We start from the raw sequence: 27,779 nt of genomic DNA on the forward strand, positions 1-27,779 counted from the left end.
GGGAGTGGTTTCTGGGGCGTGTCTGGGGCGTGGGGCTATCGGTTAAGAATCTCTATATAAGCGGCTCTGGACCACCATAAAGGGGGCATTCTTGGGGCATTCCTGTTTCAAGGATGACTCGTGTCTCTGTCTGTGTGTCTTTGTGTGTGTCAATCTCCAGCCCCTTGCCCGGTTCACGAACTGTTTGGCAGCACATAGAGCGCGGATGGGCGTGGCGCACTGCAACCAGAGTCGGCTTTGAGATTTCAAAAGCCCCTGCTGGGCCCTGTCTCGGTCTCTCTCTCTTTCTCTCCTCTCTGCTGCCTGCAGATAATATGTAAGCTCTCAATTATTGCCCCAGTGTTGCCCTCCTCCCTGCCAGGATGGTCGTGGACTCGCCCTCTGAAACTGTAAGCCATCCCCCATCAAATGCTTGCTTTTATAAATTGCCTTGTGTCTCTTCACAGCAGCAGTGACTAATGTAGTTCTAGTGGTGGTTACAGAGTTGGTTGGTATGCAGGGAGGGCTAGGTGGTGCTAGTTCCTGGGTGGGCAGCGTGGTACGTGCCTGCGTGAGACCTCAGTGAGGCTGACACCACGCCACTAACTCCCAAGAACAGAGAGCTCTCTTGCTGTCTGCAGCCTCTCATGGCTTTGTGGTCCTCTGGAGCCAAAGCCTCCCCAGCGTCTGGTGGATCCTGGTCATCTAATCCAATACTCACTGCCTTTCTGCTGGACCAAGAGGAGGCTTCATACTCAGCATCTTGAGAAGCCAAATGTCTGGCTGTACTTGTAACGGTATCCTTGTTTGGTTTTGAGGCAGGGTCTTAGATAGCCCAAATTGACCTCAAACTTGCTGAGAACAACCTTTGTGATAATCTCAATTGTCAGCTTGGTGATACCTACAGTCACGTGGGAGGTGGGCCTCTGAGCATGCCTGTGAAAAGCTATCTTGATACTGGGCAGTGGTGGCGCACACCTTTAATCCCAGCACTCTGGAGGCAGAGGCAGGCAGATCTCTGTGAGTTTGAGGCCAGCCTGGTCTACAAGAGCTAATTCCAGGACAGGCTCCAAAGTTAGAGAAACCCTGTCTCGAAAAAAAATATACATCTGACAATTTCTTAAAGATGGTCATTTTGTTGAGCTAGGGATGTAACTTGGTAGGCACAAGACTTCAGATATTTAGAACAGGAAAATGTCTTGGGTTTTTTTTTGGGGGGGGTTGGTTTTTTGAGACAGAGGCAGGAGGGTCTCTGTGAGTTTGAGGCCAGCCTGGTCTACAGAGCGAATTTCAGGACAGTCTCCAAAGCAACTGAGAAACCATGTCTCAAAAAACAAAAACAAAACAAAAAGTCAATAATTATGGTATGTTAGGCAAACCATAGCAACAGCCTTTCTAGGTTCTGCAGTTAAAGTATACAGTTCATCCTGCAATGTAAGTTTCCTTTTAAAATAAATTTATTTGGGGTTGACAAGGTGATTTGGCAAATAAAGGACTTGCAGCTGCTCATGTCTGATGGTCTGGGTTTGATCCCCAGAAGCCAGAGAGGAAGAAGCAAACTGACTCCTGAAATTTGTCTTCCGACCTCCAGGTGTGCACACCTGTGCATGCAACATGTTCACAAGAACATGCAGAAGCATGCACACGTAGATGCTAGCTAACACACATGCACACACACACACACACACACACACACACACACATCCCACAGAGATCTGCCTGGCCAACTCCACGTAAGCAAAAGGAGGAACAGTATGCCCAAGGACACGGTCTGCTTCATCTCAGTTATATCAAATGACGCTGTCCCCAATGTTTAGGAATTGGTGAAGGAGCCTGAGCCGTGGATTTAGGAAGGCAGACTGGCCTTCTCTGTGCAGAGGTGGGAGAGACAGCAAGACCACTAAGGGCTGGCCGGGCTCTGGCCTGGATGGGGTGTGTCTCCTTCCCAAACACTTGTTCATTTATGTTTTAGCTAACATCCTGTAAACATCACCCACCCACATCTTCAAAGGTAAGATGGGCACGGAATCCCAGAACTGGGAAGATGGAGTCAGAAGGATCAAGAATCTGACTAGCTTGGGCTACATAGTAAACTGTCTCAGCTGGGCGGTGGTGGCACAAATGCCTTTAATCCCAGCACTTGGGAGGCAGAGGAAGGTGGACCTCTGTGATCTCTGTGAGTTCAAGGCCAGCCTGGTCTACAAGAGTTAGCTCCAGAACAGGCTCCAAAGCTACAAAAAAAAAAAAAAAAAAGAAAAGAAAAGAAAAAGAAAAAACAAACCAGATGCCTGTCTGGGCATGGTGGCACAAGCCTTTAATCCCAGCACTTGGGAAGCAGAGATCTCCATAGCCTGGTGGTCTATATACTGAGTTCTAGGCCAGCCAAGTTCTAGGGGAGGGGTGGACTGGAGAGATTGCTCAGTGGTTAAGAGCATTCGCTGCTCTTTCAGATGAACTGGGTTAAATTCCCAGCACCTACACAGCAGTTCACAACAATCTGTAACCCAGCTCCAGGAGAGCCAACATCCTCTTCTAGTCTCCAAGGGCATCAGGCACACACAAGGTACAAAGACGTACAAGCAAGTAAAACACCCACACATACACCCACCCACATGCATATTTAAATGTGAGCACAGTGGCACACGCCTGTGATCCCAGGACTCAGGAGCTGGTTACAGAAGGAGGAGTCAAGAGTTCAAGGTCACACTCGGTAACAGTCAGCTAGAGGCCAGCCTGGGTTACACAGGACACAATCTCAAATAATAAAACCAAAATGAGCAGCCCTGGTCTCAAAAGGCCTGAATGGGAAGACCTGTGACATGCTTACCAGGCGCCAGCACACACTATGAGTGGTCTTTTCTGCTTGTCCCAAACTCAACTGCCCCTGCTTGCAGAGCAAGCCCTTGACCAACACAGCCATCCCCCAGCCTCCGTTTCTTAGCCTCTGTGTTTAATCCTCAGACAGCACCCACCTCCATAAGATTTGCTGAACAAATCACCTCATTGGATGGGGTGGGGAAAGCCTGCAAGGCAAGTGTCACCCCAGACTACAAGAAACCAAGAAGCGAAAGTCACACAGCTGATAAAAATAAAAATGGGGCCCCTGTAAAGTCAAATGGAAAAGGGAGGTTTGAAAGCTGGTGCTCGCCGTTGTATTTTGCAAAGGATACTAATTTATAGAAAAGTGCCACAATAGTCGTACCCAGCATGCATAAGGTAAAGGCAGGAGGATCAAATTTCAAAGCCTTAGGGGAAATTCCTCATTCCAAGGTTTCCGAAGTAAGACTGGTCCGCCCCTCACCTCTTGCCTTCCCACCCCCGACCCTGCCCGGCCGCCTCCGTCCCGGAGAACAAGGAGATAAGCAGCGCCCCCTGCTGGAAAGAGCCTCTTGCTTGAGGAGACAGTGGTGACCACGAGGGGATGCTGCCCCCTGGTGGCCGTACCGATGGGCAGCATGAAGGCACAGATAGGCTTCTTCCAGGCATGGCTCAAAGCTGCCTGGCCCCACCTATTCGGCCCCCCTGTGCCTGCTAGCAGCCCGCGTTCTTGGGAAGAGTTGTCTTCTTGAGGGCTCTGTCTATAGAGTTGACTGGTAGGAGACTCCTGGTTCTTGCATGAAGCCCCAAAGGCGGACCTACAAAGATGCCTGATCCAGTAGCCACGCCCGACGCCAGAGCGGACCAATCAGGGCTCCCTATCTTCCTGGCCTCGGTGATTGGCTCAGGGATGAACCTGCGCTCCAAGCAGGGCCAATTAAGGGTCTCCCTGAAAATGATTCTCGGGGACTGGAGAAAAGGATTTGTGGTGTGTGTGTGTGTGTGTGTGTGTGTGTGTGTATCCCTGAGACGTCCCCATTATAGCCTTTCTGGCTACTACAGGGACAGCTGCTTAGGATAAGGCCTGAAAAGAGATACGGAGAGCAGAGAGGGGCATCTCCCATCAGCCTGGTAGGGGTCTTATCTCCAAACATCTATCACGGCAATGTGTTAGTTACATGTATCTTTGTTGTGACAGAAATAACTTTTGGACCACGGTTCGAGGGTACAGCCCACCGTGGCCAGAGAATCTTCGCAACAAGGGGCGGAATGCGCCGGCCACATCGCCTCTGAAGCCAGGAAGCAGAAAACATGTTCTGCTCCCTTTGTCTTTTTCACTCAGCCTGTGACCCCTGCCCGTGGGATGGGTCTTTCGGTTAGGTCAACTTGATCTAGACAAGTTCTCACAGGCATGCCTGGGGGCTTGCCTGCTAGGAGAACCTAGATCCTGTCAACTTGCCAATATTTAACTATCACAGCCAGTAATCCCTTCAATGGTGTAGTATTCTCAAGGTGCCCATGTTCCTTCCTGTAAACTGACTAGTGCAACGCAATGGGTCACACGTAGAAGACGCAAAAGTAGATGATGGAGCGATTTAGACGAGGAAAGGGGTTAGTGGGAGGGGCAAGTGGGGATACAGGTAGGGAGGGTGAATATGTTCTAAATACATTATGGGGTGGGTGAGGTTGTCTACAACAACCTTTTCTTCCATTGTTAAATTGCATTATTTATTTTTGCTGTTGATTGTTTGTTGTTTTGGTTTTTCGAGACAGAGACAGGGTTTCTCTGTAGCTTTGGAGCCTGTCCTGGAACTAGCTCTGGTAGATCAGGCTGGCCTCTGCCTCCCGAGTGCTGGGATTAAAAGGCATGCGCCACCACCTCCCAGCAAACTGCATTATGTATCTGAGGTGATGCACAGCAAACATGCCGATAACTCATGGGAGATTGAGGCATCCTTCCACCACGTGGGCCCTGAGGATTGAATTCAGGTTTGCAGGCTTGGCCAGCCGCAGCTCTTAACCACTGAACGGCCTCACAGGCCCAACAAGCACGTTCCACTTAAGTGTGTATACAGTTTCTGTCCCCAGGCTTCAGTCCAACGCTCAGGAAGCCTGCCACGTCGGCAACCTGACCAGGTCATTCTGCCAAACAAAATCCCCTCCTGGACTGGAGCCAGTGGTCTCCAGAAGTGATTTTTCATCTTGAGATCATGGCAAATGTGCTCCCTCAGAACAAGGGCTTCCCGATAGCTACCTTGGCTCTGTACTCCAGGCCAATCTGGATGCTTGCCAAGAAAGGAATAGAGCTGTTGATCTCTGCCCAGCAGGGCCTCCCCTGTCAGCTTCCATCTGGGTAATTAACCTGCTGGGTCTGTCTCTATCCATGTCCATGGGCAGAGGAGTGGACATCTCTGGATGCATGCCTGACTGCTCTGAGACGTGGCTCCCGGATGACTTCAGAACAAGCTGAGGTCCAAGGCTCAGGTAAACAGTCCTCTCCAGTGTGTCGTGGAGCTGAGGGCAGATGGAGCTTCTGTTGGAGTGTGGGCCACCTGTGCTCTTTGGTTTCTCCTAAGCTTGTCCTAAATCTTAGCTCCCTGACGGCTGAGGGAGGAACCTACTTCAGTCAGTAACTGCTCTCTGTCCTCACTAATAGCACCAAGAGCCTTTTAAGGGAATGGCCTCCCACCAGCCCACACAAACCTCAAGGGTAACCTAGTTTGACCCTTGTGCAGGAGGCACGACACCCACCCCACCCCAGGATGTTAGGAATGCAGCATCAAGGTGAGGAATCTGGTTCAGTTGGTGCTTGCTTAGTAGACAGGAAGTGCCAGGTTCTCCAGCACCACAGAAGCCAGGTGTGGACAGAGGCCTGCAATCCCAGCACTTGGGAAGTAGAAGCAGAAGACTCAGAAGGTCGTCATCCTTGGTACAACCTAGTGAGCTGGGGGTCAGCCTGGGCTACGGGAGACCATATCTCAAAAACGAAAGAAACAAAAAAGACAAAGAAACAAGCTTTTCTTTTTAACTCAGAGGACAATAAAGTATCCTGACTTTCTGTGTAATCAAGTGTACTCAAAGATAAAAAAGAGGAGTGTCAGGCACAAGGGACCTTTCCTCAACTGTTTGGCTGCGCTATGCAATCCAGGATGCTGTTCCCGCCAAGTGTTGGCCTGGCTCTGCCTTGTGAATGGTGCAGTTCAGGGTAAAGCCTGATGCTTCCCTTTCTCTGTGATGCTGACATTCCAGCTCAACACTCCTCCTAGGCAGAGCACCTACTGGGGCGGGTCAGCACCCTGGAAGGTAGGCCTGAGAAAAGTTCTCCAGCAAATGAAACATACTGGATATCTGTCAAAAATGCCTTGGGCTTGGGACTGGAGAGAAGGCTCAATGGTTAAGAGCACTGGCTGCTCTTCCGAGGACCCCAGCTCCATTCCCAGCGCCTACATGGTAGCTCATGCCTGTAACTCCAGTTTCAGATCTGACACCTGCACACAGATGCGCAGGCAGGCAAAACATGAATGCACATGAAATAAAAAATTATTTTTTAAAAATGTCTTGGGCCGGCCGGGCGATGGTGGCGCACACCTTTAATCCCAGTACTTGGGAGGCAGAGGCAGGCGGATCTCTGTGAGTTGGAGACCAGCCTGGTCTACAAGAGCTAGTTCCAGGACAGGCTCCAAAACCAGAGAAACCCTGTCTGGGGGGGGGGGGGTAGTCTTGGGCCTGGGTGGTGCATGCATTCAACCCTGGTACTCAGGAGGCAGGCTGATCTCTGTAAGTTTGAAGCCAGCCTGATCTACACCTACAGAACTAGTTCCAGGCAACCTGCATTGTGGGGAAGCATTAAAAATCAGGATGGAGGTGGTGAACAGGCAGGAGCAACCAGCAAGTTGCCTCAGGAAGCAGCAGGCAGAAGCTATTTAGCTATTTGAGTCTGGGTTTCAAATCTTTATACCTTAGAGGTAGGCACAGTGAATGGCCCCGCGGAAGAGAATTCCAGAAAGACACGGGGCCAGTACAAAACTTGCAACTGGAAACAGCAAGGGCCACATGGGAAATGACCAGAGTCCCACAGGAGAATCACAGGGGCCATGAAAGTGGCCCAGTGGTTAAGAGTGTGCACTCCTCTGGCAGACCTGAGTCTGTTCCCAGCATCCACATTAGACAGTTCACAACCACCACCCGTTACTCCAGTTCTAGGGGTTCCAACAGCAACTGTGGGCAACTGCACTCATGTGAGCATACCTACATATAGATATACTCACAATTTATAAAAAAAAAAATACAAAAACAAAAAACATCAGGCGAGGTTGGTAGTGCTCGCCTTTAATACCGGCACTCCAGAGGCAGGCAATCTCTTCAGAGTTCCAGGGCAGCCTGGTGTAGAGAAACCCTGTCTTGAAACAAGCTCCCCACACACCCCAAAAGAAAATCATTTTAAGATGTTATTCTAGTGTTCTGGCTACATGTATGCCTGCACGCCAAAGAGGGCACCAGATCTCATCATAGATGGTTGTGAGCCACCACGTTGTTGCTAGGAATTGAACTCATGACCTCAGGAAAGGCAGTCAGTGCTCTTAATCTGAGCCATCTCTGCAGCCTCCACAAAATCCTAAAAAAAGAAAAACCAGGTGTTGTGTCTTCTGCCTTTATTCCCAGGGAGGGCAGGTAGAGTAGCCTGAGGCAGACAGAGCCTAGGGTTGACCCCTCTCACTCCCTCTGAAGCTCTAGTTAGGAACCCAAAAAGGCACAGGGTGAGTTGTCCTTGTTAGGATCCAGCAGGAGGGGAGGGGCGTCCTGCCCCAGACACAGAACATTTGCCTCTTCCCTCATCCATAAAGCTAAGGCGGGTCATTAGCACAAGTCATGCTGTCAGCCCTGGGAACGGTGTATAAATGTTTTGCAAATGGAGCTCTTTAGAGGGCAAGGCCCTCTGGAGAAACCCATCCATTTGGCAGGGACTAATGGAAGCAACACTGGAAACTCGTGTGCTAGAGAGAACTCATGGGGCTTCAGGCTTCTGTGTTATTTTTAAATATTTGTTATGTATGCAATAGCCTGTGTGTATGCCTACAGGCCAGAAGAGGGCATCAGACCTTATTACAGATGGTTGTGAGCCACCATGTGGTTGCTGGGAATTGAACTCAGGACCTTTGGAAGAGCAGGCAATGCTCTGAACCACTGAGCCATCTCTCCAGCCCCCTTCTGTGATGTTCTTACCGTAATTCTTAGTTTTGCTGGTTAGTCATGATTATGCCTGAGCTTACTGGTAACAAAAGTCTTTACGGAAAAATTAAGAATTCCTCTGGTCTGTTACTGAAACCGGTTTCTCATTATTGCTTATTCCTGTTCCAAAAAGTGATATACTCCCAAAGAACTTGGGAAGTATCTTAAAAGATGCCATCAAAAACTCATAAACAAGGAAAAGATATGGCCATGAAAGGTCAGACATCTCTGGCACCAGAACATGAACACTTAATTCCCCCAAATATAAGGAATTAACTCCCACTTCCCTTAAAAGTACATGCAGAAACTGCCAGGCAGAGAAATTTAGTTCCAACAGTCAAAGGTACTAACGATTACTATTTTCAGAACCGGTAAAAAATAGAATAACTGTAACCCACTTTTACAAAAGCAATATCCAAGGCACAATATACTGATTTCAGTGAAAACTAATCAGAGCTTAACTCTTACTTTGTAACTACAAGCTTGCTACCAGCTATATCTAGCCAGACATAAACGTTTAGCTTGAATCCTGATATGGAGTAAAGGCCAATGATGTGAAGGAAGTGGGCAAGAGAAACTAAGATGAATATTGATTCTTGGAAAATGACTGCTCACATTCTGCTGCATTAGAACGGCACGAAGTCACCTTGAAAGACTGACCAGCTGGTGGCCAGACTCTTCATTCTTTATCCTTGGCACAAGAACCCCCACTGGATATGGACTGCGAAGTCACTAAGTCACTGGTTTGGAGCCTGGCAGATAACTTTTTTAAAAAAGCAGCATGGTGGTCATTATGTAAATCGGGAAAAACCAGGCTGCACTAACCAATTCACAGGGCAGCTGCACCTGTAAAAGCCCATGGCCCACTCAGCTCCCAGTGGTGCTTCCCAAAGTTGCTCTCAGGTTTATTTCCAGAAAAAGATACCAGTTAGTCCCCGGGGTAGCACCTTAGCCCCAGTACCTAGCAGTACTAGGCTAAGTGGCACACACACAGGCAAAACATGTACACAACAGCCCAAGTGTGATCCTTGGACTCCAAAAAACAGTATCAACTAGGGCTGTCTTCTGAAATTCAGAGATCAGCCTGGCTCACAGGAAGCTTTCCTGGGACTGGGAGCATAGGGTGTCTAGATTTAGCACTGAATTGAAGTGTCCCGAGATCCCAAAACCTGTTTGATGGCTGTAAAGGGAATCATAGTTTTCTTTACTAAGCACCACAGAATGACCCTGGAAAGCAACTTGAGATGCTTGGATACATTAAAGGGACAGCAGTGATCCAAACTGAGAAATGTTGGATTCTAGCCAGAAAAGGGAATGGGGTAGAGCTCTGAAAACAGAACCCACTTAGGGCACAAGAGGGCAAGACCCTATGAAGGTGAACCCTGGAAATAAGCTTGGGGCTGACATGAAAGGCCACCCTGGCAAATCAAGGTGAAATCACCAATGACTAGGAGTGGACTCAGCTCACTCCAGGCCATTGCAAAAGGTTACCCACAACCGGGCTGACTGCCAACTTTAAAGTTGGCATTAGGGTGGCCACTAACAGGCCTAACTCCAGGGAACTGTCCCACTTGTGAGACACTGAAGTTATATTCACAGGAAGCAGCTGCTGGTCCCACCCAGAAGCAAATAAATGCAAACAGATACCTGGTAGATTTTTATTTCTACAGAGAGGTCTGTACCATTCAGTATTTTCAATAGCAGTGCATACCACGCCACATCCCAGCCTAAAAAAGTAAAGTCCTTTTCGGGTCACACACAGCCTTTGGGACCAAATGTATAAAATCCTTATGGGACTGGGCCAGCCGGAAACTGCTGATCTGTTTTTCTGTTTTCTAGAAGTACCTAAAAAGAAAACAGAAAACAAAAGGTTGATAGTCTTGTCTGGTATGAACTGCATCTGCTTGAAGCCCGCATTTATGATTTAAGGTCAGACACCGGGGCAAAATTTCTGTTGAAACATCCCCCCCTTCAAACATGGTGTTCAAATGAATGAATGCACCCTTAATGCGAACTCAAAAGGCCCAAGAAAAACTCCACTGGGAATCTCAACAGCATCCAGAACATCAAGATGTCCAAGAAGAGTTCACACACCTATTAACATCTCCAGAATTGGTTCAAAACCATCAACAGTAAAATCTCACCTGTTTCAGGACATTGAAGTCAAGGAAGATCAGAACACACTGGCATCCATGGCAACCTCAGGCCTGTATAAAGTATATAGATGAAGCCATTATCATAAATGAAACAGCTCAAGGCCAAAACAAGAAATTATTCCCAGGGCCAATGCATCAGACAAAACTGGCTATTAGTTTGAGATCAACAGGGTCGATCTGACGGGGAAAAAAGTTATGTCATCAGCTGCATCAGCCAAATTTATGTCCAAAGAAACAACTCTGTACTAAAAGATGACTTCGAGCCTCTATGCCCAGGGGAGGGGTAAACCACTTACCAGTCCTTTCCTGCTCCAGAATTCATCCTCCATCCCATGCCTACCAGCCACCAGCAAACCTGAAACAAAAATGGAGACAAAAAAAAAAAATCAACTGCCTGGACCACGAGATGCAGCAGTAGCAGGTGCTGCTCACACAGGCATGTCAGGCAAACTGGCTTATTAAGAGTGTGATCAACATGGTCGATCTGATGGGGAAAAAAGTTCTGTCATCATACATGCCTGGAAACCCGAGCCTAGCTAGTCCTGCACGTGTGGGTAGTCAGCAGGACAGGATCCCCCTTACAAGTGACAGTTGCAAATGCAAAGTTTGTAATTTCGGAAATGTCCTTCTCCATTGCCTTGTCCAGGAATCTTTCACCTACACGAGAATGTCCCTCAGGAAAGCTGGCTGTTCCCCAATACGGGTGGGAAACACGCTCAAGGGCCACTGAGTGCAGCAATAAACCTAACTAACCCTAAGTGCACAACTGACTCAACTGGTACACTGTTCACGTGCAAATAATCTGTGTTGTCCCACTAAGACATACAGCAGTGGCCTCAAGCTGGTCATCGGCCCGGACCTACCTACCTCCTGAGTGCCGTGACTTAGCATGTGCTGGGACACTTGTCCCAGACCATAAATTCTACCTAAACAGATTGGGTGAGAATTATGATCACACCACTTTGAAAAATGCTCCATTGAAATTACAGGCACGTGAACTCAAGCTATATTAGAAAATCTCAATACAAAGAAAACGTGCCACAGGCCTGCCTACAGACCAATTTCACGGAATCCTTCTCTCTCAACCGAGATTCCCTTTCCTTAGGCAGCTCTCATTTGACTCAAGTAACCAAAAAATAAACCAACCAGGGCAGGAATCTGCACGCACAAGTTACATCCCCTAGAAATGGAGGTGTAGAAGGAATGTAAATTGAAAACAGGCATTCTAAAAGCATTCTGCAAGTTTCTCTTAAATCTATCCATTCATTAGGATTTACGAGTAGGAAAAGTTCAGAGGCAAGACACGTGCCCATCCCCACTGGCCAAACCTATTACTCCCAGCATTGCATCTTGCGTTTGAATTCCGTATCACGGCCCAAAATAAGGCTCTTAAAAGCACGTGTTTCATACATTAAACCATAAGACAAAACGCACCTTAAGAAACTAGTAAGTCGAAGATCATAGATGGAGTCGTCTCATCTCCCTGGAGGCCCAAAGGTGACGTCTCCTCTCCCTCCAACCCCTGTTCTGCACCGCTTAACCATGCCAACCTGAAAAACAAAGGCGTCAATCGCCATTTTGCCTCGGTCTGAACAAAGCCGACTAAGGCCTTTGGGGCTGGCGTATCAGGATTAACTGGCAAAAATGTTTAAGAGATCAGCATTGTCGATATGACGGGGAAAAAAGCGAAATCATCATTTACACCAGCCAAGTGCTTTTCAGGCCCAACCAGAAGGCGTCTTTTCCATCTAAATCACTTCCCCAAAGGTCAAGCTGGGGCTGGCGCTAGACAGGTCACACCGTGAGATTATGACCAATTACAGAGACCACAGCATAAACTTGGCAAAAGACGAACAGAAAATTGTACCGTGGGGCCTCAACTCACCATCTGAACATTACTCCAACAAGGACGAGACATGACGCACAACAATACTAAAGAAGTATCTCAGGAACGAAAGAACGAGCATGGGTGCCGACCTTCCTTATATAGACCAAGGCAAAGCAAGCGCCTGCGCACTGGACGTCAGGCGCGCCGCTTCCGGTCGCGGCCGCTACGCCTTCTGGGAAATAGAGTCCCGAGCTGCCCGGCCCCAACTCGCTAATGGTTGTTCCTCCCGCGTCTAGCCCCTCCCCAAGCTCACTGGGCCTCCAGGGCTGCTCAGCCTCCGCGCCATGTCGTGCTTGGCACGCACGAGCAGCCCGCCGCGTCCCCCCTGCTCCGGGGCCGGCCGAGACCTGCGGCCGCCCGGGGCGCAGTCAGCCCGCCCCCCGCCGCACCCTCCCGTCTGCGGCGCCCACGGCAGCCGCCAGTCCAGCCGCCGCCGCGGGGGCTGAGGCGACACCGCCCTTCCGCCCGCCCCGAGGGCGGGGGCGCCGCCGAGCTCTGCCCGGCCTCTCGCTGGCGCCGGCGGCACCGCCTCCTCGTCCTGCGCGGCCTCCACCTCCTCCTCCGGGCCGCCCACCCGGCTCCTCGCCCCGCCCAGGGGCTGCAGGGACTGGAAACCGAAAGTGCGCGGCGTCGGGCGGGGCCGCGACCTGCCGGGGCCCGGAGCTGAGTGCTACCCCGGTGGAGGACGCGCCAGAGCCGGTGAGTGGCCTCCACCCCATCCCGCACCTGCTCCGGCGGCGCCTCGATCACCAGCGCCCGACTCTGCCCTGAAGTCCCTGTCTGCCCTGCTCAGCGTCCCCATTACCCCCGGAATCTCTGTCCCCTTCCCTCAGTTTCCTTTTAGCTCAGAGAGTCCCTGTCCCCTTCCCCCTATTCTCCCTACAGTCCCGCCAGGGTCCCTGCTCCCTTCGCTTCCCCTATAGATCCTGGAGTCTCTGCCGCCTTCCCTAAGTTCCTCTATAGTCCCCAGAGTCCCTGTCCCCTTCCTTCAGTGCCCAGTCACCCCCGGAGTCCTTGTCTGCTCCCTCAGTTCCCCTATAGCTCCTGAAGTCTCTGTCTGCTTCCTCTGTTCCTCTACAACCCCCGGAGTCCTGTCTGCTTCCTGAGTTCTCCTAATAGCCCGGGAGTCCCTGACTGCCCCTCAGTTCTCCTATAGCCCGGGAGTCCCTGACTGCCCCCTCAGTTCTCCTATAGCCCGGGAGCCCCTGACTGCTCCCTAAATTCTCCATCATCCCTGGATTACCTGTCCTTTTTTATCATTGCACCCTCAGCATCTAGAATTTTTTCCCACTGTCTTCACCACCCCAAGAGTCCTGCTCCCCTTCCTTAGCTTCACCACCCCCCTCAATCCTCAGTATTGTTACCTGTTATCAGCAGCCCCATTACCCCTAAATCCCTGCTCTCTAAGAGTTTCTATCTCCTCCCCCAGCACCCATTATCACCTGCTGAGTCCCTAGCCACTGCCATTGCCACCCTCCCCCCCTTCAGCTCACCTGTCACCACCCTGTTCCCCCCAGTGCCCCTTCATCTCAGCACCCAGGCACCCCTAGGAGACTTCTTGAGCATCCCGTGAACTCACCAGCAGTAGCTCTCCACCGCATCCCCACAGTCCCCATCCTGGTGATCTCACCACCTCCGTTTCTCATCCCTATCTGTCCCCACTTCTGCCACAGCCACCCGCTGCCTCTGGCTTCATTCCTTTTGCATTCATTAGCATCTGCAGAATGCCCTAAGATCTGCCCACTTCTAGAAGCCCCCAGATCTCTCCAGCTTGCGCTAAGGGATGAGTGGTGTGGTGACTTCTCTGACTTGAAACAATCCAGCTGCCACCTCTTGCTCCACCTCTCTCATCTTACCCCATAATTACCGCTCCCTAATTTCTATCCTGGCAACAGCTTAACCATTGCGGATCTTACTCCTGCCCTCCCTGCCTTGATCCCCTCAAAACCCTAAACAAAGCAGTCCCCTCTTCTGTGTGCCCCTCCCTTTCTAGCACTTTTCGTCTTCCATTTTTTTTCTACACTCCCAAACTGCTGGCATTCTATTTTAGTGTTTTTCAAAATGAAGAAGAAGAAATTTTTCTTCCCAGAAAAATTAAAAACAGACACTAACCATTGAGCCTGCAGTGAGAGAACAGGGTTTGGTAAGCTGAGAAGAAAAGACACCACAAAAATATTCCCAGCGGGAAGAAAAGAGACTCTTTTTCAGATAAGAATAAAAGCTACCTCTCATACAATGCCAAATCTATTCACAGTTTCCAACTATGAATATTTTAAAACTGTGAGGACAGTCTCAAAAATCCTTTTGCTGGGAACTGAGTCACCGCCACCCCACTCCCCCTTGCACCCACATGATATGCGTGAGTTATATTGAGAAGTTCCCTGAAGGGGCTTCCTCTTCCCCCAGCGTCAGAAATTATCGAGATGGAAGAAGGGTGAGAACTGCTGACTTCTGGCTGGTCCCCAGGAAATAGCACCAATAGCTCCCTTGTTTCCAAGCTGTAGGGAGCAGGAATTTATAGACTGCTGTGTCGTAAGAATGCCAGGTAGGGTGGTGGGTACTTTAGTACTTTGTTGAAGCAGGGTCTCCTAGTCCACATGGGACTCAGATTCAGTGGAGGCTGGTTTTGAATTTCTGATCCTCCCAGGAGCTGAGATGAGAGGGTGGGCGTGCACTCTCTAGCTGGCTAGTATCCAGCCTGGAATTGACAAACACGCGCTCCTTTTCCCCAGCAATCATTTTGTAAGAAAGGAAACGAAACCTAAGCAATGGATTAAGTAACTTTGCTGAAGGCAAACCAAACAGTAGTTTGGGAGTTAATGACACTCTGTCCATAAACAGGTACAGGAAGAGTCCAGGAATGCACAGTTGGATCTCTTGGAATCGCCTAAATTGTGAACTTAGTTTATATCATGGTTGGGAATCCACAAGGATGAGTGTTTGTGCCTGTGATTAAAATCTGCATTTACTAACTTACTCTTAGTTAGTAAATCATTACCATGGACAGGCAGAAAGGCTGGCTTCACGGTGTTCAGGCGTTTGCTGTGTTTAAAGGGCACTGGTAACTCTCAGCCTGTGCTGTTACAGATAACTTCAAGGCAGGTGAATGTAGAAGGATCCGGTGGCTCAGACATGGAAGACAGAAGACCACATCTGGAAGCCAGGCCCAGGAATCCCCCTGCCAACCACAGAGGTAAGCAGGGTTCTACCCAGTGGAAAGGAAAAGCCCATCTGGGATGGCCTGTGTTTTTCAAATAAGGATCTTACCAGGCAGAGGTGGCATGGGAGACCGAGATAGGCTAATCTCTGAGTTCAAGGCTAGCCTGGTCAACAGAGTATCAGGACAGCCAGGGCTACAGAGAAACCCTGTCTTCAAACCAAACAAACACGACCTTAGCTACAGCACAAATGACCTGTAAAACTTCCTACCTCTGAGAGCCGTGAATGGGTACTGATGGGAGGCCTGCCATGCCATCAGATGGAAGCATTGAGGGATTGAGGCCAGCTGAACAGTGAGATCAAGGCCATCCAGAGTTCCATAATGAAGCCTTGTCTTAAAAACCCGGGTTGAGAGGTTCAGCTCTGCGGTGGAGTGCTTGCCTCACCCCCTGCCACATAAGGCTCTTGTTTGGTCCCTGGCACTGTGAGGGTGATGGGATGTGAGAAACAAAATGATCCCTGGTTTGCAACAGGGCTGTCCAGTAGAAACTTGTGAGTTTGAGACCAGCCTGGTCTACAAGAGCTAGTTCCAGGACAGGCTCCAAAACCACAGAGAAACCCTGTCTCGAAAAACAAAAAACAAAAAAAAAAAACAAAGCTACTTTGTAATCTCTAATAACATCATTAGGAAATTTAAAAGCAAACCAGTCAGTAACTTATGACATTTGTTTGTTTATGTGTATATGTGCCCGTCCTGTGGAAATCAGAGAGTTTTTCCTTCTGCCGTGTGGGTCTTCAGAACTAAACTCAGATCTTCAGGCTTGGTAGCGAGTGCCCTTATCTATTAAGATGTCTCACTGACCTTGACTTTTTTTTTTAATTTAATGCCAACTTAATAAATATAATGCTCTAATTTCTTATTTTGATCATATCCTAAATATTAATATTTTATGAAAGTTAATGCACATATAGACATACGTGGGACAAAACATTCATATATATATATATAAATTATATATTTTAAAAAATTTAAAGACCAGCTTGGGTTAGACCCGTTTCAGAAAAAAAAAATACCTAGCCAGGCATGGTGGTATATCTCTTTAATCTCAGCAGTAGGGAGTCAGAGGCACCAAATTCTATGTATGCATTTTAAGCCAGTTTATTCTATGTAGTGAATTCCAGACTAATCAGGATTACACAGTGGAACCCTGTATCAAAAAACAAAACCACAAAAAAATAGCTAAGTGTGTTCTGCATCTGATATAGTGAGATGGTCCATCATCTTAAGTATTGCATGTATTTGTAGCTTTCCTAACTAGCTGTGAAATTGTGCACAGCCAGTGTTTTGTAAATTCCACACCACTCTGCTAAAGTAAGTATCTCTGGAACCAGCCTTAGAGCAAAGAGGGATTGTGAGTTTGTCTAGCAAAGGTAGCCCCCTGCATAGGGTGCTGGCTCCCAGGTCCCAGGCACAGTGGGACACCACCCTCCCTCTCTGGCTTCCTTTGTGAGGACAGCAATAGATGGGGGAGGGGAAGAGTGGCTGATAACACACAACCGGAGTTTCGCTTTCCAGTTTCCTGAATCAAAGTTTAAGTTTCATTTTCCTATAAGGAAACTGGAATGTGCGTACTTCATTTTCTCTACAGTCTGTTGGTTAGGCATTAAAATAAAAAACAACTTGGAAGAGGGAGTGCTGTCTTCCTCTTTTTAATTCAAGTTGCATTTCCTGTGCTGGCAAAGGTCAGGTAGTGTTTCCATCATTGTTTCCACTTGTCCTTGTAGCCTATGATAATTGTGGAGTGGAGTAGCCACAGGAACCACAGGATAGTCCTAAGAACAGCTCCAAGCATTTTATAATATATGTTAAATAAATATGTGTTCAAATAAATTTCCCATGTTTATGTCTACATGAAATATTGAGGTATATATTGGCAATATTTACTTTACATTTTTAAGTTACTTTTATTTATTATTTTTAAGATTTATTTATTTTATGTGCATTGATATACATTGTGAGGGTGTCAGATCTCCTGGAACTAGAGTTATAGACAGTTGTTAGCGGCCATGTGGGTACTGGGAATCAAACCCAAATCCTTAGGAAGAGCAGCCAGTTCTCTTAATTACTGAGCCAGTACTCCAGTACTTACCTGATTTTTTTTTTTCTTTTTGGCTTTTTGAGACGTGGTTTCTCGGTGTAACAGCCCTGGGGCTTACTTTGTAGACCAAACTGGCCTCGAACTCACAGAGATCTGCCTGTGTCTGCCAAGGACTGGGATTAAAGGTGTGAGCCACCACTGCCCAGCCTTATCTGACATTTTATAAACATTTTATCCAAAGCAGTCAGATGCTGAGAAACCTAGAAATTATACAAGGTTCCACAATGAGGAAGTGGTCAAGCTAAGCTGCTCTTCGACTGTTGTGTGCTGACTTGTTTTGTGCTGGCCAAAGACTAGAACCCTCGGAAAGTTAGGCCTCAGCATGAGACACCAAGTAAAATATTTCATTTACTCTCTAACATGTAGCAAGCACTCAGCAGGTGCTCATTCAGTTTCTCTCTTGTTTCTTTGAGGAAAACAGTGTTTTCCTCAAATCTACACTGCAATAGTAATCATCTTTTCTTGTAGCATTGGGCTAGAACTCAGGGCTTCAAGGCAAGTGTACTACCACTGCCGATACACCACAGCCCCAGCCCCCCTACCAGAGTCTTGCCATGTAGCTTAAGCTAGCTTCTAAGAAACTGGGTTGTCCAAGTTGGCCTTGAACTCCTGATCCTTCTGCCTTAGTCTCTGGGAATAACACATATGAACCACCACACCTGGCTCTATAGTTTTTTATTTATTATGCAATTTGACAAGAAACTTTAAAAAAGAAGACTTAGCTGGGTGGAGTGGTGCACAGCTTTAATTCTAGCACTTGGGAGGCAGAGGTAGATGGATCTCTGTGAGTCCGAGGCTGGCCTGGTCTACAAAGTGAATTCCAGGACAGCCAGGGCTAAATAGTGAGACCCTGTCTCAGAAAACAACAGCAAAGACTTAACTATTTTTTAGCTCAGTATACACAGAGTCTGTCTGTCTATCTGGGCTATGTATACTACCTGTGTGCACGGGCTTGCAGAAGCCATAGGCATTGAATCCCCATGGAGCTGGAGTTACAGTAATTTTGTACCGCCTGGTGTGGGTGCTAGGAACTGAACTTGGGAAGAGCAGTGTGTGCTGTTAACTGCTGCACCACCCATTTCTCAGTCCTTGCCAAGAAATTTTCTAAATCTCTCCTAGCAAAATCTGAGCTGCTTGTTTGTTCTGGAGGATGGAAGTATGTTCTTTGTTGTTTTACTGGACTTCCTCACTTCTTGACTTGGTACTTAACCCAACATCCCCATTGTGTTTAGGCCCTATAGATGGAGAATTACCACCAAGAGCTAGAAATCAAACCAGTAACCCAGCAGCCAGTGCACTCCGAGGCGGAACCAACCATGCTGGAAGGCATCCCAGGTCCAGCAACCCTCCTGTTCCTTTTAGACTGAGGGAAGAGAGATTTAGGGCTATGGGCAGGAACCCACATCAGGGAAGAAGAAACCAAGAGGGGCACACGAGTGATGAAGCTAGAGACCAGAGACAAGGCCAGAATGATACCAGGAGGAGAAATGACAACCAGGAGGGTAGGAACCACAGACCACCATGGTCCAGCGACAACTTCCAGCAGTGGCGGACCCCACAGCAGAAGCCCGCAGAGCAGCCACAGCAGCCGAAGAGACTTGGCTACAAGTTTCTGGAGAGTCTCCTGCAGAAAGAGCCTTCTGAAGTGGCTATCACACTTGCCACAAGTGTAGGACTCAAGGAGCTGCTTTCTTATTCTTCCATGAAACCCAGCTTCCTTCAGCTGATCTGCCAAGTTCTCCGAAAGGCTTGCAGCTCCAAGATAGACCGTCAGAGCATCCTGCATGTGCTGGGCATCTTGAACAACTCCAAGTTCCTCAGAGTCTGCCTGCCGGCTTATGTGGTGGGAATGATCACTGAGCCCATCCCTGACGTTCGAAACCAGTATCCAGAACACCTAAGCAATATCATCTCCCTCCTCCAGGACCTCGTCAGTGTCTTTCCCGCCAGCTCCGTGCAAGAAACTTCTATGCTCATTTCTCTCCTGCCAGCTTCTCTTAATGCTTTGAGAGCCTCTGGGGTTGACATAGAAGAGGAGACCGAGAAGAATCTAGAGAAGGTGCAGATCATCATTGAGCATCTGCAGGAAAAGAGACGAGAGGGCACTTTGAAAGTGGACACCTATACTCTAGTGCAGTCTGAGGCAGAAGGCCAGGTTGAGAGCTACCGGGCCATGCCCATCTACCCCACCTACAACGAAGTGCACTTGGATGAGAGGCCCTTCCTTCGCCCCAACATCATTTCTGGGAAATACGAGAGCACCGCTGTCTACCTAGACACTCACTTCCGCCTCCTGCGAGAGGATTTTGTTAGACCCCTTCGAGAAGGCATTTTGGAGCTTCTACAAAGCTTTGAGGACCAGTGTCTGAGGAAGAGGAAGTTCGATGACATCCGAATCTACTTTGATGCTAGGATTATCACCCCGATGTGCTCAGCATCAGGCATTGTGTACAAAGTGCAGTTTGACACAAAACCATTGAAGTTTGTTCGGTGGCAGAATTCCAAGCGACTCCTATATGGGTCATTAGTGTGCATGTCCAAGGACAACTTTGAGACGTTTCTTTTCGCCACTGTTTCAAACCGGGAGCACGAAGATCTCCGCCGAGGGATTGTCCAGCTGTGTTTCAACGAGCAGAGCCAGCAACTGCTCGCAGATGTCCATCCCTCAGACTCCTTCCTCATGGTAGAGACAACGGCCTACTTTGAGGCTTACAGACATGTCCTAGAAGGACTACAGGAGATACAGGAGGAAGATGTCCCCTTCCAGAGGAACATTGTGGAGTGTGACTCCCAAGTAAAGGAGCCAAGATACTTGCTAATGGGTGGCAGATATGATTTCACCCAACTGATGGAGAACCCCTCAGCCATTGGGGAGCGTCAGAGGAGTGCTGAGGTCTTGCGATATTCTAGAGTTAATGTCTTAGACTTTGGCCAATGGCCCTCAAAAGAATCACTGAAGCTGGATGACTCCCAGATGGAAGCCTTACAGTTTGCTCTCACAAGGGAGCTGGCTATCATCCAAGGACCCCCTGGAACAGGTAAGAGGCTCGCAGAGCCTGGAACATCAGGCAAGGGAAATGTCGCTCTAGGTTTCTAGAATGCCTCATTTAGAAATATTTCCCCTGAAATGCAATGAATATTGTTCATGACATGGCCACTCGTAGTAACTCCCAGTGGAGACCATAGGCAAGCGTAGTGATGGACCAGAATCTCAATATCGCAGGAAGACTGCTGGGGTCAGAGAGAGGTGCATTCTCTTCCAAAGGTTTGTTGGCTTTATGCTGCTTTAAATTAAGTAGTAGTGAATAGATTATCATACCATGATGTGCCAGGCACCATTTGACCTGCTTTTTACGTGTGTTAGTTCATCGTCATATCAGCCCTACTGGGTAAATAAAATCAACTTGCAGTGGAAAAACTAAGTAAAAGAACGGTTAAACTACCTCTTAAGAGCTGTGGGGTGTTTTGAAGATCACACAGGTGAGCAGACCTGGGACTGGAACTTGAACTTGGGTAGCTTACATGGAGAGTCCTGGCTCCTCTCTGCTGCACTCACACAGGACCCCCACATGCACTCCTATCCTGCTCTGGGGTCGTAGCTGTGCTTAGCCATGCATTTGACCTGTATCTGTACTTCTGAGTTTATGTATACATTTTTTATTTAACAACAAACATAAGACTATGCTTATATACACTGACTTGTATGTAATATTGTTTGAGCATATTTATGCTAATGGATATACAAAGACTGCTAAATTAACTTCCCAAAAACATGCTGAATTTCCAAGATTCTCCCTCCTCCCGAGTCTCCCTGTCTGTCACAGGCCTACAGAGGCAGCCAAGACTTAACCTTGTCTTCCTCCCCCAGCAATGCCATTACCTACTTTCAGTCATTTTCTGCCGCCTGTCTCTGCTGTCCACTTATCTAAGCTGTCCTGCTGGAAGAAGACCTTGGCCTTCATTCACTGATAAGACTGGGCAGCCTGCCCGTACAGGCACCCTGTTTCTTTACCTGTCTTTCTGGAGAAGGCTACCCAGCCTCAGTGAGTTCAGAAGCTAACATGTTTTTCTGGTTTCAAATTTCTCCTTTGCCACACTCACGATTTTACAGTGGTTTGTGTGGCTGTTATCTTTCCTCCATGAGTGTGGACAGCCCAGGAAGGTAGGAGTCCTGTTTCTTTCCCTTGACGCTGCATCTCATGGGTCTGATGTCTGCTAAAGGACTCTGTGTGTACTATTTGAAGAAAACAAAAGGAAGAATCAGTTGCTCCCTGTGCCATGTTGAAATGATTTTCCTGTTGTTCCCTCAGTCAGCTTGAAGCTTTTAAGGACATTGTCTACTTTAGCCTGACACAGTGTAGAAATTTGGACTTAATTTATGGCCAATTGCTAATGACTTTATTGAGTCTAATAATGAAGTATTTGCATTTTTCCCTCACCACAGACCCAAGTATACCATAGTCTGCAAAAAGGTGTTTTCCACAGGAGCTGGAAAGATGGCTGACTGTTTAAGAGCACTGACTGCTCTTTCAGAGGAGCCTGGTTTGATTCCCAGCACCCACACGGCATCTCACACCTGTCTGTAACTCCAGTTCCCAGGGGATCTGACAACCTCATACAGACGTATATACAGGCAAAATATCAATGCACAGTAAAATAAGAAAAGAAAAAAAAAGAATTTGTCACATAAGAGCCAAGCATAGTGACATAAATCTGTTATCCCAGGAGGGACAGGAGCAGATGGATCTCTTAAGTATGAGATCAGCCTGTTCTACATAGTGAGTTCCAAGCCAGCCAGGGATATGTTGGTGAGATCCTTTCAGATAAGAGAGGGAACAATGTGAATGTGGTCAGGCAATGGGTGCTTGGGTTGACAGCACACTCCTCTGATCTCTGTACTCAGCGCCCAGTGACCAGAAAATCAGGAGTTTAGAGCCAGCCTCAGCCATGTAATAAACTTGAGATTAGCCAAGGCTACTTAAGACCTTGTCTTTAAAAAGAGAAAAGAAGCTGGGTGGTGGTGGAGCACTTCTTTAATCCCAGCACTCGGGAGGCAGTGGCAGGCGGATCTCTGTGAGTTCGAGGCCAGCCTGGTCTACAAGAGCTAGTGCCAGGACAGGCCCCAAAGGTACAGAGAAACCCTGTCTCGAAAAACTTAAAAAAAAAAAAAAAAGCTAGTCCCAGGACAGGCCCCAAAGCTATAGAGAAATCATAACTCAAAAAAACCAAGAAAAGGGGCTGGAGAGATGGCTCAGAGGTTAAGAGCATTGCCTGCTCTTCCAAAGGTCCTGAGTTCAATTCCCAGCAACCACATGGTGGCTCACAACCATCTGTAATGAGGTCTGGTGCCCTCTTCTGGCCTGCAGGCATCACACAGACAGAATATTGTATACATAATAAATAAATAAATATTTAAAAAAAAAAACAAGAAAAAAGAAAGAAAGAAAAGAAAAGGGGGAGCTGGCTGAAAATTGTTCAAAGGCAGGTGGAATGTGTCTCTGTGTACCAACAGGAAACTATCTCCAACATACATTGATGGAAAAAGCAAATAAACACTGAAAAGAGTTTGCTGTTATTTGTATGTTTTTTTTTAAAAAAAGAAAAGTAAAAGAGGGACTGGAGAGATGGCTCAGTGGTTAAGAGCACAGGTCCAGAGGACCTGAGCTTAATTTCCAGTACCCACATGGTGGCTCAGAACCATCTGTAATGGATCTGATGCCCTCTTCTGTTGTGCAGATGTACAGGAAGACAGAGTACTCGTATACATATATAAATAAATCTTGGAAGAAATGGAAGAAAGAGGAGGGAAGGAAGGAAGGAGGCTCCCTGTCTCTATGGGTTTGGGGACACAGGGATCCTAATGTGGATTACTCCAGTAAGACCATGTGGCTCCAAGACTCTCCAGCAGACTCATCTGTGCTACTTACATTTCAAACCATCTCAATGTATTTTTTAAATTTTTTTAAGTTTTTTTAAAACTATCTTTAGTCTATACGAATTGGTGTTTTGTCTGCGTGTTTGTGTGATGATGGCAGATCTGGAACTGGAGTTACAGACAGTTGTGAGCTGCCGTGTGGGTGCTGGGAATTGAACTCAGGTCCTCTGGAAGAGCAGCCAGTGCTCTTAACCACAGAGACATTTTTCCAGCCCTGAGATTTTTTTTTTTTTAAACTCCCAGCACTTATGAGGCAGAGGTATGCAGATTTCTGAGTGTGAGGCCAGCTTGGTCTACAGAGTAAAGTTCCAGGACACCTAGGGCTATACAGAGAAACCCTGTCTTGAGAGGGGAGAAAAAATTGAGCCATTGCCGTGACCCATCTGTGAATCTATCATTTGGAAGGTGGCCTAAGGAGGAACAAGAGTTCAAGACCACATGGTGCCTCAAAACAACAACAAATGGATTTTGAAAAATATTTTATAAGTGAGCATATACCTGCTGTAGTAGCTACTTGGAAGATAGGAGGATCACCTGGGCTCCAGAGGTGAGGATCAGCCTGGGCAGCATAGACACTGTCCCGACATAAATAAATAATTTATTCTAAGTAATCTATTAGTCCTTTTACAGGGTCTAAATTGTGAGACTGGCATCCTGTGATGACAGGGAGGCTAAGGCAGGACGATGAGATGGCAGTTGTTATTTGTAGAGTCCCCATCTTGGAAGTCAGTGAAGTGTGCACACAGATAGGAGTCAGCAGCCCAAGACTCCTGTAAGGAGAGGGATGTGGAAAGGGGAAGGCATGGTCTGGAGTAACTATGGAAACAAATCAAGGCTTCCTGGAGTATTGTTATTTAACTGTAATATGACCACATGTGCCTTCTATCTTCATTATTAGAATTAAAAGTGAAAGATAACAGAATTTTTCATATAGGCTGGGCATGTAATTTAGGCAGGTTGCATGTATGGCTGGCATGCACGAAGCCAGCACCAGATAATCAAGCAGTGGTTCACATCTATAATCCTAGCTCTAGAAAAGTAGGGGCAGAAGGTCATCTTCTGCTACGTGGTAAATTTCAGGTTACACTGGACTATAAGAAGCCTGTCTCAAAAAGAAAGGAAGAAGGAAGGAGGGAGGGAGAAAGGAAGGAAGGAAAGAAGGAAGGAAGGAAGGAAGGAAGGAAGGAAGGAAGGAAGGAAGGAAGGAAGGAAGGAAAAGAAAGAGGCAGGCAGATCCAGGACAGCCGTGACCATTCCACAGAGAAATCCTGTCTCAAGAAACAAAGAAAGAGAGAGAAAGTTGGTTTGTTTTTTGTTTTTATAGCTGATTGTTTTGTTTTTCAAGGCAGGGTTTCTCTGTAGCTTTGGAGCCTGCCCTGGAACTCACTCTACAGACCAGGCTGGCCTTGAACTCCCAGAGATCCATTTGCCTCAGCCTCCTGAGTGTTGGGATTAAAAGTGTGCACCACCACCGCCCGGCTCATCTAGCATTATAAAATCTTTTGCCTTCCAGTGCATTCTCATGGAAAAAGGAGGAATAATTCTTTGTTTTATAAGAGTCTCACTATGAAGTCCAGGTTGACCTTGAGTTCACAGCAATCCTCCTGCCTCTTATGTTTCAAGAGTTGGGATTACATGTCTGTGCCAACATATCTGGCTAATGAGAATGTTTTGAAGCAGATAGTGGACTGGTATTTGAAATTCTGTCTGTCTTTTCTCCATGTAAGCAAATTTCAGATGAATATGTTTAACAAGATTTGAAACAGTTGTTCATCTTTTAAGTTAATAAAAATATTAAACTGAAAAAATTGTCCATTTTGTAACTTGTCTTTTTTTTTTTTTTTTTTCTTTTCTAGGCAAAACTTACGTGGGTCTAAAAATTGTTCAGGCCCTTTTGCGCAACGAGTCTGTTTGGCAAATTAGTGCCCAGAAGTTCCCCATCTTGGTTGTATGTTATACTAATCATGCTTTGGACCAGTTTCTAGAAGGTAATAAATGTCTCCATGCAAAGTTGTTTTCTACTGGGGCTGGAGATACAGCGCGGTGGAGGAGCACTTCCTGGTGCTTCACAAGACCCTGGGCTCCATCCTTAGCACCACACGTGCACAGATAGGCAGGCACATGCGCACACGACATGTCGGCAACCTTAGTGGCTTTCTAGTCTTTGTCTAGTAGTTCCCCTGAGACGCAAGGCTGACTGATCTTCCCAACACTGGGCCGTGAGCTCTCTGCCTTTTTTTTTCTGCTTCCCAAGCCCAGGGGCCTCAGTCACCTTCAGTCCTCAAGGATTCTTCTCCCTTAGCTATCCCCTTTTCCTTCCCCACTCAGCTTGAGTGCATTCAACCCAGATTGTACCCACTCGGGTCTCAAGTACACTTGCCCCATTGCCCCAGGTTATGTCCCTTTTCTCTGTTCTTTTTGTTTCATTTTTATTTTTAAAAAATCTGTTTGTTTATATTTTATGTATGAGTGCCCTGCATGTATAACTGCAGGCCAGAAGAGTGCATCAGGTCGCATTAAGATGGCTGTGAGATAGAATTAAACTCAGGACCTCTTGAAGAGCAGCCAGTGCTCTTAACCACTGAGCCATATCTCCAGCCCTTAATTTTGATTTTTTGAAGAAAATTTATTTTTATTTCATGTGTTTGGGCGCTTGCCTGCATGTATGTCTGTGATAGCACGTGAATGCCTAGTGCTGTCAGACACTAAAGGGGAATCCAGGGCCCTGAAACTGGAGTTACAGCGGTTGTGGTAATCCAGGGCCCTGAAACTGGAGTTACAGCGGTTGTGGTAAGCCAGGGCCCTGAAACTGGAGTTACAGCGGTTGTGGTAAGCCGCTGTGTTGGTGCTGGAAATCAAACCCAGGTCCTCTAGAGAGCAGCCCAGTTTGTTTTTTTGTTTTTTGTTTTTTGTTTTTCCTTTTGGTCTGTGCTATGGACTCTAAACATTAAGGGCTACAAATATTCTTACTGTACTTACACAACATGTTAATCACTCAAGACAGTACTCATTAGGAGCTGGAGAGATGGCTGAGTGCTCTTCCAGAGGACATGACTTCAGTTCCCAGCACCCACATTGAACACCTTTCAATCTACCTGTGGTAACAACTCCAGGGGACAAAATAAATCTTTTTAATGCTATTTGCTCCAATGAATAAGTAAGTATACATCCTTCATTTTGAAATACCTTGCTCTGTATTTCTCTGTGCTTTTTCCACCAATGTAAGCCCTGGTGGACTCTGCCTAGCAGCCAGCTCAGATCCTCTGGCGTTTCCAGCAGCAGGTCCTTCAGCAGTAGAGCTGTGGGTGTTAGGATCAGTGGTTTAATGAGCAGTGGAAAGCAGATCAAAAGCTGAGTCTCCATATAAGCAGCCATTCCATGTGTGGAATGGGCCCCAGGTCGTGGCCATTTGCTTCTACTGCTGTGCTAGAGCTGCAGAGATGGGCTCTTAGACTGTAGCCACACAGGGACATTGCTGCTGTCTCTGGTCTTACACAGAGCAGCCACCAGTTCAGTGCCTGACCATCTGCTTGTGCTCTGCAGCCTTAAGTCTTAAAGCCGGAGCGCTCTCTCCATTTGTCTTAGGTCCATGGCCTTACACCTTTTGTTGTTGTTGTTTGTTTGAGACAGAGTTTCTTTGTGTAGCCCTGGCTGCCTGGAGCCCATGTTGGACGCCATTCTGTAACAGGAGGCGCGGGCTGCTTGTTGTTCCAGCTGCCCAGCTAGCTTAACCCCCGAAATAATCACACAGATCTGACTCCTTCCCGCCAGGCCGTCATCGTGCTCTTAAGTGCTACACTTCTCTGCTTGGCAGCCCACACTTTATTTGTAGCCTCCTCACACAAGTGGAGTGAACGTTCTATAAGCACAGGTTTGCTCCCTAAGGGACCAATTGAGATAAGATCCTAGAACACACAACTCTCATCTGGACCAGGTCAGGTCAGTATCTTGCTCTTTTCAGCCCTGGAATACTGCATGTTTCTTCACAGGCATTTACAGGTGTCAGAAGACCAGCATTGTGCGAGTGGGTGGAAGGAGCAACAGTGAAATCCTGAAGCAGTTCACCCTGAGGGAGCTGAGGAACAAGCGGGAATTCCGCCGCAATCTCCCCATGCACCTGCGAAGGGCCTACATGAGCGTAAGTTCCAACACTGGAATAGCTGAGGGGCTAAGCGACCCACCTAACAAAGCAGCTGCTTTCTGGCAAACTTCTCAGCCCTCTGAAGGACCAGCTTCCTTCTAGCATTTCATTCTGCTAATCTTTTGATGCCCAAGTCAAAGGGTGAAAAAAGTTCCTTTCTTGCCCCTACCAGGACCTTCCGTCTGCTACCCGCAATTATCTACAATACAGCCTACTGTGAAGTGTCTTTGTTTTTCAAGACAGGTTTTCTCTGTGTAGTCCTGGATCTCCTAGAACTCATTCTGTAGACCAGGCTGGCCATAAAACGCAGAGATCT

The 27,779-nt window shown here is 47.5% G+C and overlaps 1 protein-coding gene, 1 long non-coding RNA gene and 3 other non-coding genes across 6 annotated transcripts in view; 1 reads left to right on the forward strand and 4 right to left on the reverse strand.

The window, feature by feature from the left end:
• Positions 1–9,669: 9,669 nt before the first annotated feature.
• On the reverse strand, positions 9,670–12,214 carry LOC126506842 (uncharacterized). Its single transcript, XR_007593356.1, has 5 exons — positions 12,067–12,214; positions 11,616–11,731; positions 10,478–10,536; positions 10,170–10,232; positions 9,670–9,870 (listed from the first exon to the last, which is right to left on the reverse strand). It is a non-coding gene; the product is annotated as an uncharacterized lncRNA (long non-coding RNA).
• Positions 10,308–10,396, reverse strand: LOC126507163 (small nucleolar SNORD12/SNORD106). Its single transcript, XR_007593446.1, has one exon. It is a non-coding gene; the product is annotated as a small nucleolar SNORD12/SNORD106 (small nucleolar RNA).
• LOC126507166 (small nucleolar SNORD12/SNORD106) lies at positions 10,614–10,703 on the reverse strand. Its single transcript, XR_007593449.1, has one exon. It is a non-coding gene; the product is annotated as a small nucleolar SNORD12/SNORD106 (small nucleolar RNA).
• On the reverse strand, positions 11,798–11,889 carry LOC126507164 (small nucleolar SNORD12/SNORD106). Its single transcript, XR_007593447.1, has one exon. It is a non-coding gene; the product is annotated as a small nucleolar SNORD12/SNORD106 (small nucleolar RNA).
• Positions 12,215–12,274: 60 nt separating the features above from the next.
• Znfx1 (zinc finger NFX1-type containing 1) overlaps positions 12,275–27,779 on the forward strand; it is a 29,148-nt gene continuing 13,643 nt past the window's right edge. The window contains exons 1-5 of one of the 2 annotated variants that reach the window (XM_050150716.1): positions 12,275–12,768; positions 15,157–15,262; positions 18,620–20,425; positions 25,179–25,310; positions 27,312–27,460. In XM_050150716.1, coding sequence (XP_050006673.1) covers positions 12,283–12,768; positions 15,157–15,262; positions 18,620–20,425; positions 25,179–25,310; positions 27,312–27,460 — 2,679 coding nt within the window. In that variant the 5' untranslated portion in view covers positions 12,275–12,282. Of the gene's footprint in view, positions 12,769–14,878; positions 14,911–15,156; positions 15,263–18,619; positions 20,426–25,178; positions 25,311–27,311; positions 27,461–27,779 lie in introns of those variants that run through there. The other variant, XM_050150717.1, reaches the window with a different exon arrangement.

The sequence above is a fragment of the Alexandromys fortis genome, unplaced genomic scaffold, assembly GCF_014885135.2.
Source record: "Alexandromys fortis isolate MF-2015 unplaced genomic scaffold, M_Fortis_MF-2015_v1.1 scaffold_27, whole genome shotgun sequence".
NCBI classification, from domain to species: Eukaryota; Metazoa; Chordata; class Mammalia; order Rodentia; family Cricetidae; genus Alexandromys; species Alexandromys fortis.